This window comes from Bubalus bubalis, chromosome 2 (assembly GCF_019923935.1).
Source record: "Bubalus bubalis isolate 160015118507 breed Murrah chromosome 2, NDDB_SH_1, whole genome shotgun sequence".
Lineage (NCBI taxonomy): Eukaryota > Metazoa > Chordata > Mammalia > Artiodactyla > Bovidae > Bubalus > Bubalus bubalis.
Genome location: NC_059158.1, coordinates 117,132,285 through 117,148,403, shown reverse-complemented (window position 1 = coordinate 117,148,403; position 16,119 = coordinate 117,132,285). Strand labels below are relative to the sequence as shown.

General features: G+C 43.4%; 1 protein-coding gene across 3 annotated transcripts in view; it reads right to left on the bottom strand.

Moving 5' to 3' along the window:
- LYPD1 (LY6/PLAUR domain containing 1) overlaps positions 1–16,119 on the bottom strand; it is a 67,119-nt gene that overhangs the window by 18,623 nt on the left and 32,377 nt on the right. For 2 of the 3 annotated variants that reach the window (XM_044936215.2, XM_044936211.2), the window contains one exon: positions 11,322–11,432. The exons of the other annotated variant lie outside the window; for it this stretch is intronic. In XM_044936215.2, coding sequence (XP_044792150.1) covers positions 11,322–11,432 — 111 coding nt within the window. The remainder of the gene's footprint in view (positions 1–11,321; positions 11,433–16,119) is intronic. 3 annotated transcript variants of the gene reach the window in all.

Below are 16,119 nucleotides of genomic sequence, written 5' to 3'. Positions count from 1 at the left end.
GGTTGTGTGAGGAGGCCTTACAAATAGCCGAGAAGAGAAGAGAAGCAAAAGGCAAAGGAGAAAAGGAAAGATATACCCATTGGAATGCAGAGTTCCAAAGAATAGCAAGGAGAGATAAGAAAGCCTTTCTCAGTGATCAATGCAAAGGAAGAGAGGAAAACAGTAGAATGGGAAAGACTAGATTCTCTTCAAGAAAATCAGAGATACCAAGGCAACATTTCATGCAAAGATGGGCACAATAAAGGGCAGAAATGGAATGGACCTAACAGAAGTAGAAGATATTAAGAAAAGGTGGCAAGAATACACAGAACTATACAAAAAAGATTTTCATGACCCAGATAACCATGATCGTGCGATCACTCACCTAGAGCCAAACATCCTGGAGACCAAAGTCAAATGGGCCTTAGGAAGCATCACTAGGAACAGTTAGTGGAGGTGATGGAATTTCAGCTGAGCCATTTCAAGTCCTAAAAGATGATACTCTTAAGTGCTGCACTCAATATGTCAGCAACTTTGGAAGACTCAGCAGTGGGCACAGGACTGGAAAAGGTCAGTTTTCTTTCCAATCCCAAAGAAATGCAATGCTAAAGAATGTTCAACTATGGCACAATTGCACTTATCTCACATGCTAGCAAAGTACTGCTCAAAATCCTCCAAGCTAGGCTTCAACAGAACGTGAACCAAGAACTTCCAGATGTACAAGCTGGATTTAGAAAAGGCACAAGAACCAGAGATCAAATTGCCAACATCCGCTGGATCATAGAAAAAGCAAGAGAATTCCAGAAGAACATCTACTTCTGCTTCAATGAGTACACTAAAGCCTTTGTATAGATCACAACAAACTGTGGAAAATTCTTCAAGAGATGGGAATACCAGACCACCTTACCTGCCTCCTGAGAAACCTGCATGCATGTCAAGAAGCAACAGGTAGAACCGGTCATGGAACAACGGACTGGTTCCGACTTGGGAAAGGAGTGTGTCAAAGCTATATACTGTCACCCTGCTTATTTAACTGATATGCAGAGTACATCATGTGAAATGCCGGGCTGGAAAAGCACAAGCTGAAATCAGGACTGCCGGGAGAAGTGACAACAACCTCAGATATGCAGATGACACCACCCTTATGGCAGAAAGTAAAGAGGAACTAAAGAGTCTCTTAATGAAGGTGAAAGTGGAGAGTGAAAAAGCTGGCTTAAAACTCAACATTCAAAAAATTAAGATCATGGCATCCCATCTCATCACTTCATGGCAAATAGATGGGGAAACAATGCAAACAGTGACAGACTTTATTTTCTTGGGCTCCAAAATCACTGCAGATGGTGACTGTAGCCATGAAATTAAAAGATGCTTGCTCCTTGGAAGAAAAGCTATGGCATACCTAGATAGCATATTAAAAAACAGAGACATTACTTTGCCGACAAAGATCCATATAGTAAAAACTATGGTTTTTTCCAGTAGTCATGTATGGATGTGAATGTTGGACCATAAAAAAGGCTAAGCACTGAAGAACTTATGCTTTCAAACTGTGGTGCTGGAGAAAACTCTTGAGAGTCCCTTGGAGAGCAGGGAGATCAAACCAGTCAATCCTAGAAGAAATCAATCCTGAATATTCACTGGAAGGACTGAAGCTAAAGCTCCAATACTTTGGCTACCTGATGCAAAGAGCCTGACTCATTGGAAAAGACCCTGTTGCTGGGAAAGATTGAATGCAGGAGAAGGGGATGACAGAGGATGAGATGGTTGGATGGCATCATCGACTCAATAGACATGAGTTTGATCAAGCTGTGGGAGATGGTGAAGGACAGGGAAACCTGGTGTGCTGCAGTCCATGGGGGTCACAGGGTCAGATGAGACTGAGTGACTGAATAACAACAACAAAGGCTTCCCTGCTGGCTCAGGTGGTAAAGAATCTGCTGCAAAGCGGGAGACCTGGGTTCTATCCCTGGGTCTGGAATATTCCCTGGAGAAGGGAAAGGCACCCCAACTCCAGTATTTTTTGCCTGGAGAATTCCATGGATAGAGGAGCCTGACAGGCTACAGTCCATGGGATCACAGAGTCGGACATGATTAAGTGACTAACACACACACACACACACAAAGGTATAGTAATCAGAACAGTATGTTACTGGCATAAAAATAGACAAAAATAGATGAATGGAACAGAATAGAAAGCCCAGAATAAAAAACCCATGCACATGTGGTCAATTAATTGACAAAAAAGGAGGCAAGAATATGCAATGGTGAAAAGACAGTCTCTTCAATAATGGTGTTGGAAAAACTTTAGTCACATGCTAAAGAATGAATCTGGACCACAGTCTGACACCATCCATAAAAATTAACTCAAATTGATTAAAGACTCAAGTGTAAGTCCTGAAACAACAGGACTCCTAAAAGGAAAGATAGGCGGCAAAGCTCCTGGACATCAGTCTTGGAGATGATTTTTTAGATCTAACCCCCAAAGAAAAGTAAATAAATGAGACTGCATCAAACTAGATAGCTTCTGCACAGCAAAGGAAACCATCAACAAAATGAAAAGGCAACCCACTGAATGGGAGAAAATATTGCAAATCATTTATCTGATAAGGGATTAATATCTAAAATTTATAAAGAAATCATACAACTTGATAGCAAAAAAAAAATTGCTTAAAGAATGGGCAGAAGACCTGAATATAGACATATTTACACAGAAGCTACGCAGATGGCCAACAGACAGCAGATATGAAAAAATGCCCATCACCAGTCATCAAGGAAATGCAAGTCAAAAACCACAGAAACTGTCACCTCACACCTGTTAGGATACCTATTGCCAAAAAGATAAAAAAATAACAAGTGTTGGCAAGGATATGGACAAAAGAGAACGCTTGTGCACTGTTGATGGGATTATATATCACTGCATTCATTATGGAAAACAGTATGGACGAGAGTTAAAATACAACTACCACATAATCCAGCTATTTCACTTCTGGCTATTTATCTAAAGGATATGAAAAGAGTACTTCAAAAAGGTATACGCACCCCCATGTTCACTGCAGCATTATTTACAATAGGTGAGATATGAAAGCAACCTAAGTGTCCACTGATGGATAAATGGATATAGAAGATGTGATACACACACACACAGGATACAATACAGGCATCAAAAGAATGAAACCTTGCCATTTGTGCTAGCAAGGATGGACCTTGAGGCTATGATGCTAAGTGAAATAAGTCAGAGAGAGAAAGACAAATAGCATATGATCCCACCTACATATGAAATTTAAAACAACAAACAAACTCATAAATTCAGAGAACACATTGGTGATTGCCAAAAGCAGGGTTTTGGGGATAGGGAGAATTATGAAGGGGGTCGTAAGTCACAAACTTCCAGTTATAAAATAATTAAGTCATATTGATGTAACGTACAGCATGGTAGATGCAGTTAGTAATACTCCCTTGCATATTTGAAAGTTACTAAGAGTAGCTCAAGATTTCTGGGAGAAATTTCAATAACCTCAGATATGTAGATGACACCACCCTTATGGCAGAAAGTGAAGAGGAACTAAAAAGCCTCTTGATGAAAGTGAAAGTGGAGAGTGAAAAAGTTGGCTTAAAGCTCAACATTCAGAAAATGAAGATCATGGCATCTGGTCCCATCACTTCATGGGAAATAGATGGGGAAACAGTGGAAACAGTGTCAGACTTTATTTTTGGGGGGCTCCAAAATCACTGCAGATGGTGATTGCAGCCATGAAATTAAAAGACGCTTACTCCTTGGAAGGAAAGTTATGACCAACCTAGATAGCATATTCAAAAGCAGAGACATTACTTTGCCAACAAAGGTCCGTCTAGTCAAGGCTATGGTTTTTCCAGTGGTCATGTATGGATGTGAAGAAAGCTGAGTGCCGAAGAATTGATGCCTTTCAACTGTGGTGTTGGAGAAGACTCTTGGGAGTCCCTTGGACTGCAAGGAGATCCAACCAGTCCATTCTGAAGGAGATCAGCCCTGGGTGTTCTTTGGAAGGAATGATGCTGAAGCTGAAACTCCAGTACTTTGGCCACCTCATACGAAGAGTTGACTCATTGGAAAAGACTCTGATGCTGGGAGGGATTGGGGGCAGGAGGAGAAGGGGATGACAGAGGATGAGATGGCTGTATGGCATCACCGACTCGATGGACATGAGTTTGAGTGAACTCTGGGAGTTGGTGATGGACAGGGAGGTCTGGCATGCTGCAATTCATGGGTCGCAAAGAGTCAGACACGACTGAGCGACTGAACTGAAGAGTAGATCTAAAAAGCTCACAAGAAAAAATGCTGTATATAGTGATGGATGTTAACTAGACTGTGATCATTCTGCAATATTCAAATATTCAATATCAAATATTGAATAATAAAAAAGAACAGTATAGCTGGACAGTTTCTTTCTTTACTTTAAAAACGATTTAATAAATAAGCCCATGCTTTTCAACATATTCCAGGTAACAGTTTTAGACCTCTACAAATACTCATTTAATCTTTACAATAACTCTAGTGATAACCCGTACTTTGCATAAGAGGAAACTAAGGCAGAGGTCAAATAATTTGACTGGGAGTCATGCAGATAAAATATGATAGAGCTGGGATTTGAACCCAGGAAGATTGTGTTTATAATCCTAACTGCTCTACTACATTTCCCACAATGGAATCATATGTTTCCATTGAGAAAATTTTTATAAACAAAAATTACACCTACTACATACATTTTACACTCACATGCATAAAATGGTTTTGGAAGAATACACAAAAGAGAGTTGATATTGGCCGTCTCTGGAGCAGGATACTGCATTGCCATGGGACAGGGATAAAAAAAAACCCTGTAGGTCCTTTTTAACCATTTGAAATCAGAACCATGCAAATGACGTACCTTTTTTTTAACCTTCTAAAATAAACACCTCCTCTCAAGAAGCATTTTACCCCATGCCTTCTTCCTTGTGCCAACAAAGGTCCATCTAGTCAAATTTATGGTTTTTCTAGTAGTCATGTATGGATGTGAGAGTTGGACTATAAAGAAAGCTGAACGCCGAAGAATTGATGCTTTTGAACTGTGGTTTTGGAGAAGACTTGAGAGTCCCTTGGACTGCAAGGAGATCAACCAGTCCACCCTAAAGGAAATCAGTCCTGAATATTCATTGGAAGGACTGATGCTGAAGCTGAATTTCCAATACTTTGGCCACCTGATGCGAAGAACTGACTCATTTGAAAAGACCCTAATGCTGGGAAAGATTGAGGGCAGGAGGAGAAGTGGTCGACAGAGGATGAGATGGTTGGATGGCATCACTGACTCAATGTACATGAGTTTGAGTAAACTCCAGGAGCTGGCAATGGACAGGGAGGCCTGGCGTGCTGCAGTCCATGGGGTCGCAGCTGCTGCTAAGTCGCTTCAGTCGTGTCCGACTCTGTGCGACCCCATAGACGGCAGCCCATCAGGCTCCACCGTCCCTGAGATTCTCCAGGCAAGAACACTGGAGTGGGTCGCCATTTCCTTCTCCAATGCAGGAAAGTGAAAAGTGAAAGTGAAGTCACAGAGTCCGACACAACTGAGCGACTGAACTGAACTGAACTTCTTCCCAGTGCAGCAAAGTTCCTTCCCAGCTCTGTCCACCAGAGGGCGCCAAGGAATGCACACTCCCTCTAGCAGACAGCCCCAGAGCCCAAGTTTTAGGGTTCCAGGGAAGAAAATACTTGCCTCTGTCTTTCTGTTTTTCCTTTAACCCAGATCCCATGAACTCAGGTCTGGCTCCAAATGAGGAGGGGCTGCAATTAAACCAGAGAGGGGCACTCACAGCTGGCTGGTGGAGTATACGTTGGCATAAGAACAATTTGGAAGCATCTACAATAATTTAAAATGTTCAATTCCCACTGTTCCACTACTCAGCACTTACCCTTCAAAATAAAGCACACTTTCACACATGCACATTCTTCATAGGAAAGCGGTACATTTGTACTATGGGAAGTTAAGGCACCGTTGAAAGGAAACCACAGAGTCCTACATTGAATGAGCTCAATATAGTGATTACTGAATTACTCTCTATAGTGACCTTGTTGGTTCTCAATGAGAAAAAGGAGTTCCAGAATGATATGTAAATATACCTTCTATGTAAGAAAAAAATGCAAAGCAATAACAATATGTGTTTTTGGAGCAAGTCGATAGTGGTGTGTGCACATGCACGCATAGCTCAGTGTACACATTTACATCTCCAAATAAAATCAAGGAGTTCCAGCAGGCTATACACTGAACAGCTGTGATTCCTTTAGGGATGGCCGGTAGTCAGGAGGCACTTTTGATATATTTATGATATTTAAATGTTTTATGGTGAGAATACACCCACGTGGATTGCATCTCTAGTTACAAATGGACAGAACTGAGAAGTATAAATTGAGTGAGCCACCTCATCGAGATTTGAGGCACATGATGGCATATGGCACCTAGGTGGCAGACAGGCGTGTACACCATCCTGGATAGAATATACCCCAGCCTCATGGAATCAGGGCTCCTCTGGAACCTTAGACAGGTTCTGCCCAGGGCACCAGAGCTCTGGTTTCCCTGCAGCTTCAGAGCTGTCCTGGAGCTTTCAGCAGCCGCCCGCCACAGGCGAGGGCAACATGTCCAACAGCAGGACGGGGATGCGTTTTGGGACTTCTCCAGACAGCTGAGGGAAGCACATTTCCTGCATGAATTCTTTCTTAATCTCTTCTAATACAATACATATTCCACTAATGTGTTTTATTAATAAAATATAGCTCCAGCACTTAGAACAGTGACTGGTGCATAAGGGCTCAATGAGAAAGAAATGGGGCTTCCCAGGTGCTTAACGGTAAAGAATTCACCTTTCAACGCAGGAGACATAGGTTTGATCCCTGCATTGGGAAAATTCTCTAGATGAGGAAATGGCAACCCACTCCAGTATTCTTGCCTGGAGAATCCCATGGACAGAGGACTGAGGGAGAGAGGGAGAAAGAGAGTAAGAAAGAAAAAGAAGAAGGAAGGTAGGAAGGAAGGAAGGAAAGGAGGAAAAATAGGAAAAAAAAAAAAAAAAGAGAGAGAGAGAATGTAAAGAGAAAGGGGAGAAGATAAAACAGAAGAGAGGAGGATCATTTGAAGGGGGCCTGGCAACCCACTCCGGTACTCTTGCCTGGAAAATCCCATGGATGGAGGAGCCTGGTGGGCTGCAGTCCATGGGCTGGCTAAGAGTCGGACACGACTGAGCAACTTCACTTTCACTTTTCACTTTCATGCCTTGGAGAAGGAAATGGCAGCCCACTCCAGTGTTCTTGCCTGGAGAATACCAGGGACGGGGGAGCCTGGTGGGCTGCCATCTATGGGGTCGCACAGAGTTGGACACGACTGAAGCGACTTAGCAGCAGCAGCAGCAGAGGTCCCATAATAGTGGGTGCTTTTCTGACTAGTTGAACCAAAATTTTATTCAGCTGGTGAGGTCTGGATAACAGCACTGAAAGCTAAAACTCACCTCTAGGCCTTGGTTGATACAGATACAGGGCTGTGAGACGCTTATGACTTGGTAATGGGGAGTCAGACCCAGAGCTAGCAGGCTTGGCAGCTTGAAGAAGGCTGTCCATCAACCACGGCTTGGGCCAGCTCCCAGCTGCTCTACCCCATGGGGCGCAGAGATGTTCTGCCAAAGTCAAGTCATTTCTCAAGCTCTAATCTGTGGACCAGAAATGTGGAACACACCACCCACTGTCACCAGATTAATCAAGACACCCAGCGTTTAAATCTTTAATCCTCTTTTAAGTCTTTCAGAGAGGTGATGACCTCCCAGGGGCTCTTGGATTTAGATGGGTGGTTATGCTTCTTTTAAAAATAACATAAATTGTTCTGCCTGGGGAAGTCATTCGTATTAATCATATTTAAAACGTGAATGAAAGGCATGCCAGGGGAGGAAGGCAAGAGTAAATAAAATACTGAGGTTTCTCCTAGAAGAGTTTATTCCACTGTAGCAATTGTACCTGTTCTCCTGGGCTCATGAAACCCAACATTTAAGGAGATGATGCTTCCAAGAATTATGCTGAAAACATAAAACATGGAAATAAGGAACAAGGAATTAGATCCTCTGTACCCTACACACTGGAACTAAGTATTGTATATATTGAGATTGAAATGCATTCAAATAGATGGTACCAAAACATTTGTTCCACAGTGGATTTTACAGATACTAGAAATGATCCAACTTAAGTGAACTATGTGTAAGGCACTTGGAGAAGCACCTGGCACAAAGTAGTACTATGCAAGCGTTTGCATCTGCTATTATTACTGTTGTTGGTGTTGTTATTGTCTGTCTATGGGGCATCTTCTGATTCACAGCCTTAATTCACCTAAGTGGCCACTTGTTGGATCTGTGACACTCTGGTGCGTCACTCAAAGGGGACCCTGAGTTCAATTACTGCTTTGCTCTGACATTTAAAATAACTAGTGCCTCTTCTCTCCTATAGCTGCTAACACTCTATCCTGGCATCCTCTTTGACTCTATTTGGACCACATTTTAGCAGACATGTTCATTTTGCATTCAGATGGAGGAAAACCAAAGGCAGGGCAGAGGTACAACAGAAGGTGGGAGAGAGAAAGATAGACAGAAAAAAGTGTTAGAAGTTGGTGGATGGCCCTGTCGTCTTCTTTGCAGCAAGCACTTCATCAGGAGTCAGGCTTGCTTTCCAGGGTTGAATTATTGATTACATGGTAAGAACAAGAAAGATGGTGTTTGCTTTGTGTTTGAGTCCAGCTCTTTCTGCCTGTTTCTAACACAGCTGGGTCACCCACAGATTGAGCGAGCAGAAAACAAGGCACCTGGAAGAACTCTGCTTGAAGTCAGTCCAGCCCCGCGGTGGTCTCAGCCATGGAATTCTACAGTACTGAGCCTTAGAACGAGGTTCCCTGGCTGGCATTCTGACTCAGAAACCTCAAGGCTGATCTGGCTGATGGCACACAGGTACAAAAACTCTTTTGTGTACTGAACTGCTCATGTTGTGCCTTTGATTGGGGTTCTCCTTCATCAAGATTCTTCACTTAGGGGCTGGTCATAGAGATGCCCACTCCTGGGTAGGAACAGTGCTAGTACTCCAGCAGGTGGGAACTGCTCACCCAATAGTTCACAGACATCAAGGTGCAGAAGAATTACCTGGGCATGCCTTAAAAGCACGGATTCCCAGAACCAACCCCAGAGGATTCTGACACTGGTGTCGGAACTTCCTAATTGCCACTTTGGGGAGGGAGAGAGCACGTGCAGACTCTCGATGCACAATGGATCTTACCCATGGAGACGTCTTTTCACTATCAGCAAAGATTTCATCCTGTATCCCACACCTGCTTCCACTCTGCTCTGCAGCAAGGAAGCCTCTGATGCCCTGTGGGTCCACAGCCATGGAGAGACAAGCTGGCTGCTGCTTCATTGCTTACCATGCTGTTCTGTGACACTCTCTCCCTTTCTACCCCACTGTCATGACTACTGACCTGTCGTAACAGCCTCAGGAGAGGACAGGCTCCCCCCAAGGACTTCAACCACTGAGGGCAGGAATGTTCACCATCAACCACTCAGCTTGTGTGCGAGGTGACCCTGCTCAAAGGGTTTGGGTTGGACATCCTGGACATTCCTGGAGATGGTCAGGCCAGTGCTGGTTTGTTCACTGTCCACTAAGGCAGTTTCTTCCATTTGACCCTTTTATATCTCACGGGGATGGTTTTTCCTGTTCAAAACCTATGCTGTGTATGGTAAGTTTCCTTGTTTTTTTGGTCATGCTGCATGGCACATGGGATCTTAGTTCCTCAACCAGGGATCAAACCTGCACCTCCTGCAGTGGAACCATGGAGTCTTAATCATTAGAACCATCAGGGAAGTCCGTGTATATGGTAAGTTTCTATTCCAGAGGTTGGCACCCTTTTTTTTAATGGGTTAGATAGTAAACATTTCGCCTTTTTCAGGTCAAATAATCTGTCACAATGACTCATTTCTGATATTCCATCACAGAAGCTGCTAGAGAGAGTAGTATGTGAACATATGGGTGTGGCTGTGTTCCCATAAAACTTCATTTACAGAAACGGGCTGTATTACTCTACTTGGGTTGCCATAACAAAATGCCCGAGAATTCATAGCTTAAACAATAGAAATTTACTTTTTCACAATTCTGAGGCTGGAAGGTTAAGATCTAGGTGCAAGAAAATTAGATTTCTGGCAAGAACCCTCTTCCTGGTTTGAAGACAGCTCTGTCTTCATATGGCCCTTCCTCTGTGGGTACACAGAGGGCATCTCTCTTATAAGGAGAGCAATCCCATCTGACCAGGGCCCTATCTCCATGATCTCATCTAATTCTAATTACCTCTCAAAGTCCCCACGTCCAAATGCCATCAATGTTGAGGCAAAGAGTTTCAACACACAAATTGGCAAGGAGACAAAATTTACCTCATAACATGTGTGTTGGGCGGGATTTGGCCTGAAAGGCTGTAGTTTCTGACCTCTGTTCTATTCTATCAAAATCCAATGACTTTTACATTATGAAATCAATCCCCTGCACCCAATCTTTCCTCTTCAGGTATATGAGAGACGCAAGCTACCAACAGTTTGGAACATACACTTTTTGAAGAATACCACAGGATTTCCCTGGTGGTCCAGTGGCTAAAAGTCTGCCTGCCAACAATGGGGACACTGGTTTGATCCCCTGGCCCAGGAAGATCCCACATACCTTGGAGCGACTAATTCAGTGTGCTGCAACTACTGAACCTGTGCAACCTAGAGCCCATGCTTCACAATAAGACAAGCCACCACAATGAGAAGCCCATGCACCACAACTAGGGAAGGCTCACTGCAGCAACAGAGACCCAGTGCAACCAAAAACAAACAAATAATATGTTAAAAAGAAAGGTCTGTGGTTAAATGACATGCACTCATCTCCTGCCAGAGCACCACGATTGCAACTAGCTGTTGAACAACCATCAACAGGAAGATACTGGAGCCCATCGAAAAAAGATATGCCACATCCAAGGACAAAGGAGAAGCCACAACAAAGTGGTAGGCACGATTATGATGAAATCAAATCCTATACTCATCAGTGGGTGACCCACAAACAGGAGAACAGTAATACCAAAGAAGTTATCTCACTGTTGGGAAGGATCTAGGCCCCACATCAGGCTCTCCAGTCTGGGGATCCAGCCAAGGGACTGGGAATCCCTAGGGAATCTGACTTTGAAGGCTACCGGGGGGAAAACAGACTCTTGGAAGGCACAAGCAAAATCTTGTGTGCATCACGACCCAGGGAAAAGGAGTAGTGACCCCACAGGAGACTGAGCCAGACTTACCTGTGAGTGTTTGAGCATCTCCTGCAGGGGCATGGGTTGGCAGTGGCCCACCACGAGGAGAGGAGCACTGGGAGCAGCAGTCCTGGGAGATGTGTGTCAGCATAAATCCTCCTGGAGGTCAACAATAGCCCTACCATAGAACCTTTAGACTCCAGTACTGGGTGGCCTCAGGCCAAACGACAAGAAGGGAGTGCAGCCCCAGCCATCAGCAGATAACTGGATCAAAGTTTTACTGAGCTCAGCCCTGCCCACCAGAGCAAGACCCAGTTTTCCCCACAGCCAGTTCCTCCCAACAGGAAGCTTGCACAAGCTTCTTATCTTTATCTACCAGAGGGCAGACAGAAGAAATAAGTACTACAATCCCATCAGCCTCCAAAACTAATATCACAATCACAGAAAGCTACCCAAAATAAAAGAAACAGGATTATGTCCCAGATGAAGGACCAAGATAAAGTGAAAGTGAAGTCACTCAGTCTGACTCTTTGGGATCCCATGGACTGTAGCCTACCAGGTTCCTCCATCCATGGGATTTTCCAGGCAAGAATACTGGAGTGGGTTGCCATTTCCTTCTCCAGGAGATCTTCCCAAAACAGGGATTGAGCCCCGAGTCTCCCACATTGTAGGCAGACCTTTACCTTTACCTTCTAAGCCACCAGGAGAGTCCAAAATAAAAGAAAAAGGATTATGTCCCAGATGAAGGAACAAGATAAATCCCCAGAAAAAAACAACTAAATTAAGTGGATATAGGCAATCTCCCAGAAAAACAATTCAGAATAATGATAGTGAAAATTATCCAGGATCTTGGAAAATGAATGGAGAAGATGCAAGAAATGTTTACCAAAGACCAAGAAGAACTAAAGAACAAACAAACAGATGAACAATACACTAGAAAGAATCCATAGCAAAATAACTGAGGTAGAAAGAATGGATAAGTGACCTGGAAGACAGAACGGTGGAAATCAATGTTACAAAACAGAATATAGAAAAAAGAATGAAAAGAAATGAAGTCAGACCTTTGGGACAACATTACACATAGCACTATTTGCATTATAGGGGTCTCAGAAGAAGAAGAAGAGAGAGAGAAAGGACCCGAGAAAATATCTGAGGAGATAATAGCTACAACTTCCCCAACATGGGACAGGAAATAGTCAAACAAGTCCAAAAGGACAGAGAGTCCCAGGCAGGATAAACCCAAGGAGGAACACACTGAGACACATAGTTATCAGACTGATAAAAACTAAAGACAAATTTTTAAAAGCAACAAGGGAAAAAAGACAACATACAAAGGAAAACCCAAAAGGTTATCAGCTGACTTCTCAACACAAACTCTACAAGCCAGAAGGGATTGGCAGGATATATTCCAAGGGATGAAAGTGAAAGTGAAAGTGAAGTCCTGTCCGACTCTTTGCAACCCCATAGACTGTAGCCTACCAGGCTCCTCTGTCCATGGGATTTTCCAGGCAAGAGTACTGGAGTGGGTTGCCATTTCCTTCTCCAGGAGATCTTCCCAACCCAGGGATCGAACCCCGAGTCTCCCACATTGTAGGCAGACGCTTTACCATCTGAGCCACCAGGGAAGCCTGATGATGAAAGGGAAGAACCTACAACTAAGAATATTCTACCCAGCAAGACTCTTACTCAGATTTGATGGAGAAATCAAAAGCTTTCCAGACAAGCAAAAGTTAAGAGAATTCAGCACCAGTAAACCAGTTTTACAACAAATGCTAAAGAAACTTATCTAGGCAGGACACAGAAAAGATCTACAAAAAATAAACCCCAAACAATTAACAAAATGGTAACAGGATCATATATATCAATAATTACCATAAATGTATTAAAAGCGCCAACCAAAAGACACAGACTGGTTGGGTGGATACAAAAACGAGACCCATATATAAGTTGTCTACAGGAGATCTACCCAGACCTATGGACACTTACAGACTGAAAGTAAGGGAATGGGAGAAGGTATTTCATGCAAATGGAAACAATAACAAAGCTGGAGTAGCAATACTGATATTAGGCAAAATAGACTTTAAAACAAACACTGTTATGAGACAAAGAAGGACACTACACAACAATCAAGGATTCAGTTAAAAAAAAAAAAAAAGATATAACAAATATATATACATCCAACATAGGAGTACCACAACATATAAGGCAAATACTAACAAACATAAAGGGAGAAATTGACAGTAGCACAATAATACTGAGGGACTTTAATACCTCACTTTCATCAATGGACAGATCATCCAGACAGAAAATCAATAAGGAAAAACAGGCCTTAAATGACACTTTTAGATGAGTTGGACTTAATTGATATTTATAGAGCATCCATCCAAAAGCAATAGACTACACATTTATCTCAAGTACACATGGAATTGACCACATGCTGGGCCACACAGTGGGCCTTGGTAAATTTAAGAAGACTGAAATAATATCAAGCATCTTTTCAAATCACAACACTCTGAGATTAGAAATAAACTACAAGAAAAAACTTTAAGAAACACAAACATATGTAGGCTAAACAACATGATACTAAAGAACCACTGGATCACTGAAGAAATCAAAGGAGAAATTAAAAAATGGGCAGAAGACCTGAATAGACATTTCTCTAAAGAGGACATACAGATGGCCAATAGGCACATGAAAAGATGTTCAATACTGCTAGTTATTAGAGAAATGCAAGTCAAAACTACAATGAGATATCACCTCACACTGGTCAGAATAGCTATCATCAAAGAATCCACAGACAACAAATGCTGAACAGGGTGTGGAGAGAAGGGAACCCTCCTGCACTGTTGGTGGGAATGTAAATTGGTACAGCCACTATGGAGTACACTATGGAGGTTCAGGAGGGGCAGCCATGAGGAGATACCCCTCGTCCAAGGTAAGGAGCAGCAGCTGTGCTTTGCTGGAGCAGCCATGAAGAGATACCCCACGTCCAAGGTAAAAGAAATCCAAGTAAGACGGTAGGTGTTGGGAGAGGGCAGACACACTGAAACCATAATCACAGAAAACTAGTCAATCTGATCACACAGACCACAGCCTTGTCTAACTCAATGAACCTAAGCCATGCCCTGTGGGGCCACCCAAGACGGACGGGTCATGGTGGACAGGGCAGAGAGAAGATGGTCCACTGGAGAAGGGAATGGCAAACCACTTCAGTATTCTTGCCTTGAGAACCCCATAAACAGTATGAAAAGGCAAAATGATAGGATACTGAAAGAGGAACTCCCCAGGTCAGTTCAGTTAAGTTCTGTCGCTCAGTCGTGTCCGACTCTTTGTGACCCCATGAATTGCAGCATGCCAGGCCTCCCTGTCCATCACCAACTCCCGGAGTTGACTCAGACTCACGTCCATCGAGTCAGTGATGCCATCCAGCCATCTCATCCTCTGTCATCCCCTTCTCCTCCTGCCCCCAATCCCTCCCAGCATCAGAGTCTTTTCCAATGAGTCAGTTCTTCACATGAGGTGGCCAAAGTACTGGAGTTTCAGCTTCAGCATCATTCCCTGCAAAGAAATCCCAGGGCTGATTTCCTTCAGAATGGACTGGTTGGATCTCCTTGCAGTCCAAGGGACTCTCAAGAGTCTTCTCCAACACCACAGTTCAAAAGCATCAATTCTTCGGTGCTCAGCCTTCTTCACAGTCCAACTCTCACATCCATACATGACCACTGGAAAAACCATAGCCTTGACTAGACGGACCTTTGTTGGCAAAGTAATGTCTCTGCTTTTGAACATGCTATCTGCTGCTGCTGCTGCTAAGTCACTTCAGTCGTGTCCAACTCTGTGCGACCCCATAGATGGCAGCCGACTAGGCTCCTCTGTCCCTGGGATTCTCCAGGCAAGAACACTGGAGTGGGTTGCCATTTCCTTCTCCAATGCATAAAAGTGAAAAGTGAAAGTGAAGTCGCTCAGTCATTCCTGACTCTTAGCGACCCCATGGACTGCAGCCCACCAGGCTCCTCTGTCCAAGGGATTTTCCAGGCAAGAGTACTGGAGTGGGTTGCCATTGCCTTCTCCAGAATATGCTATCTAGGTTGGTCATAACTTTCCTTCCAAGGAGTAAGCGTCTTTAGGGGCCCAATATGCTACTGGAGATCAGTGGAGAAATAACTCCAGAAAGAATGAATGGATGGAGCCAAAGCAAAAACAATACCCAGCTGTGGATGTGACTGGTGATAGAAGCAAGGTCCGATGCTGTAAAGAGCAATATTGCATAGGAACCTGGAATGTCAGGTCCATGACAAATGGACCTGACAAATTGGAATTGGTCAAACAGGAGATGGCAAGACTGAACGTCAACATTCTAGGAATCAGTGAACTAAAGTGGACTGGAATGGGTGAATTTAACTCAGATGACCATTATATCTACTACCGTGGGCAGGAATCCCTTAGAAGAAATGGAGTAGCCATCATAGTCAACAAAAGAGTCTGAAATGCAGTACTTGGATGCAATCTCAAAAATGACAGAATGATCTCTGTTCATTTCCAAGGCAAACCATTCAATATCACAGTAATCCAAGTCTATGCCCCAACCAGTAATGCTGAAGAAGCTGAAGTTGAATGGTGCTATGAAGACCTAAAAGACCTTTTAGCACTAACACCCAAAAAAGATGTCCTTTTCATTATAGGGGACTGGAATGCAAAAGTGGGAAGTCAAGAAACACCTGGGGTAACAGGCAAATTTGGCCTTGGAATATGGAATGAAGCAGGGCAAAGCTTAATAGACTTTTGCCAAGAGAACGCACTGGTCATAGCAAACACCCTCTTCCAACAACACAAGAGAAGATTCTAC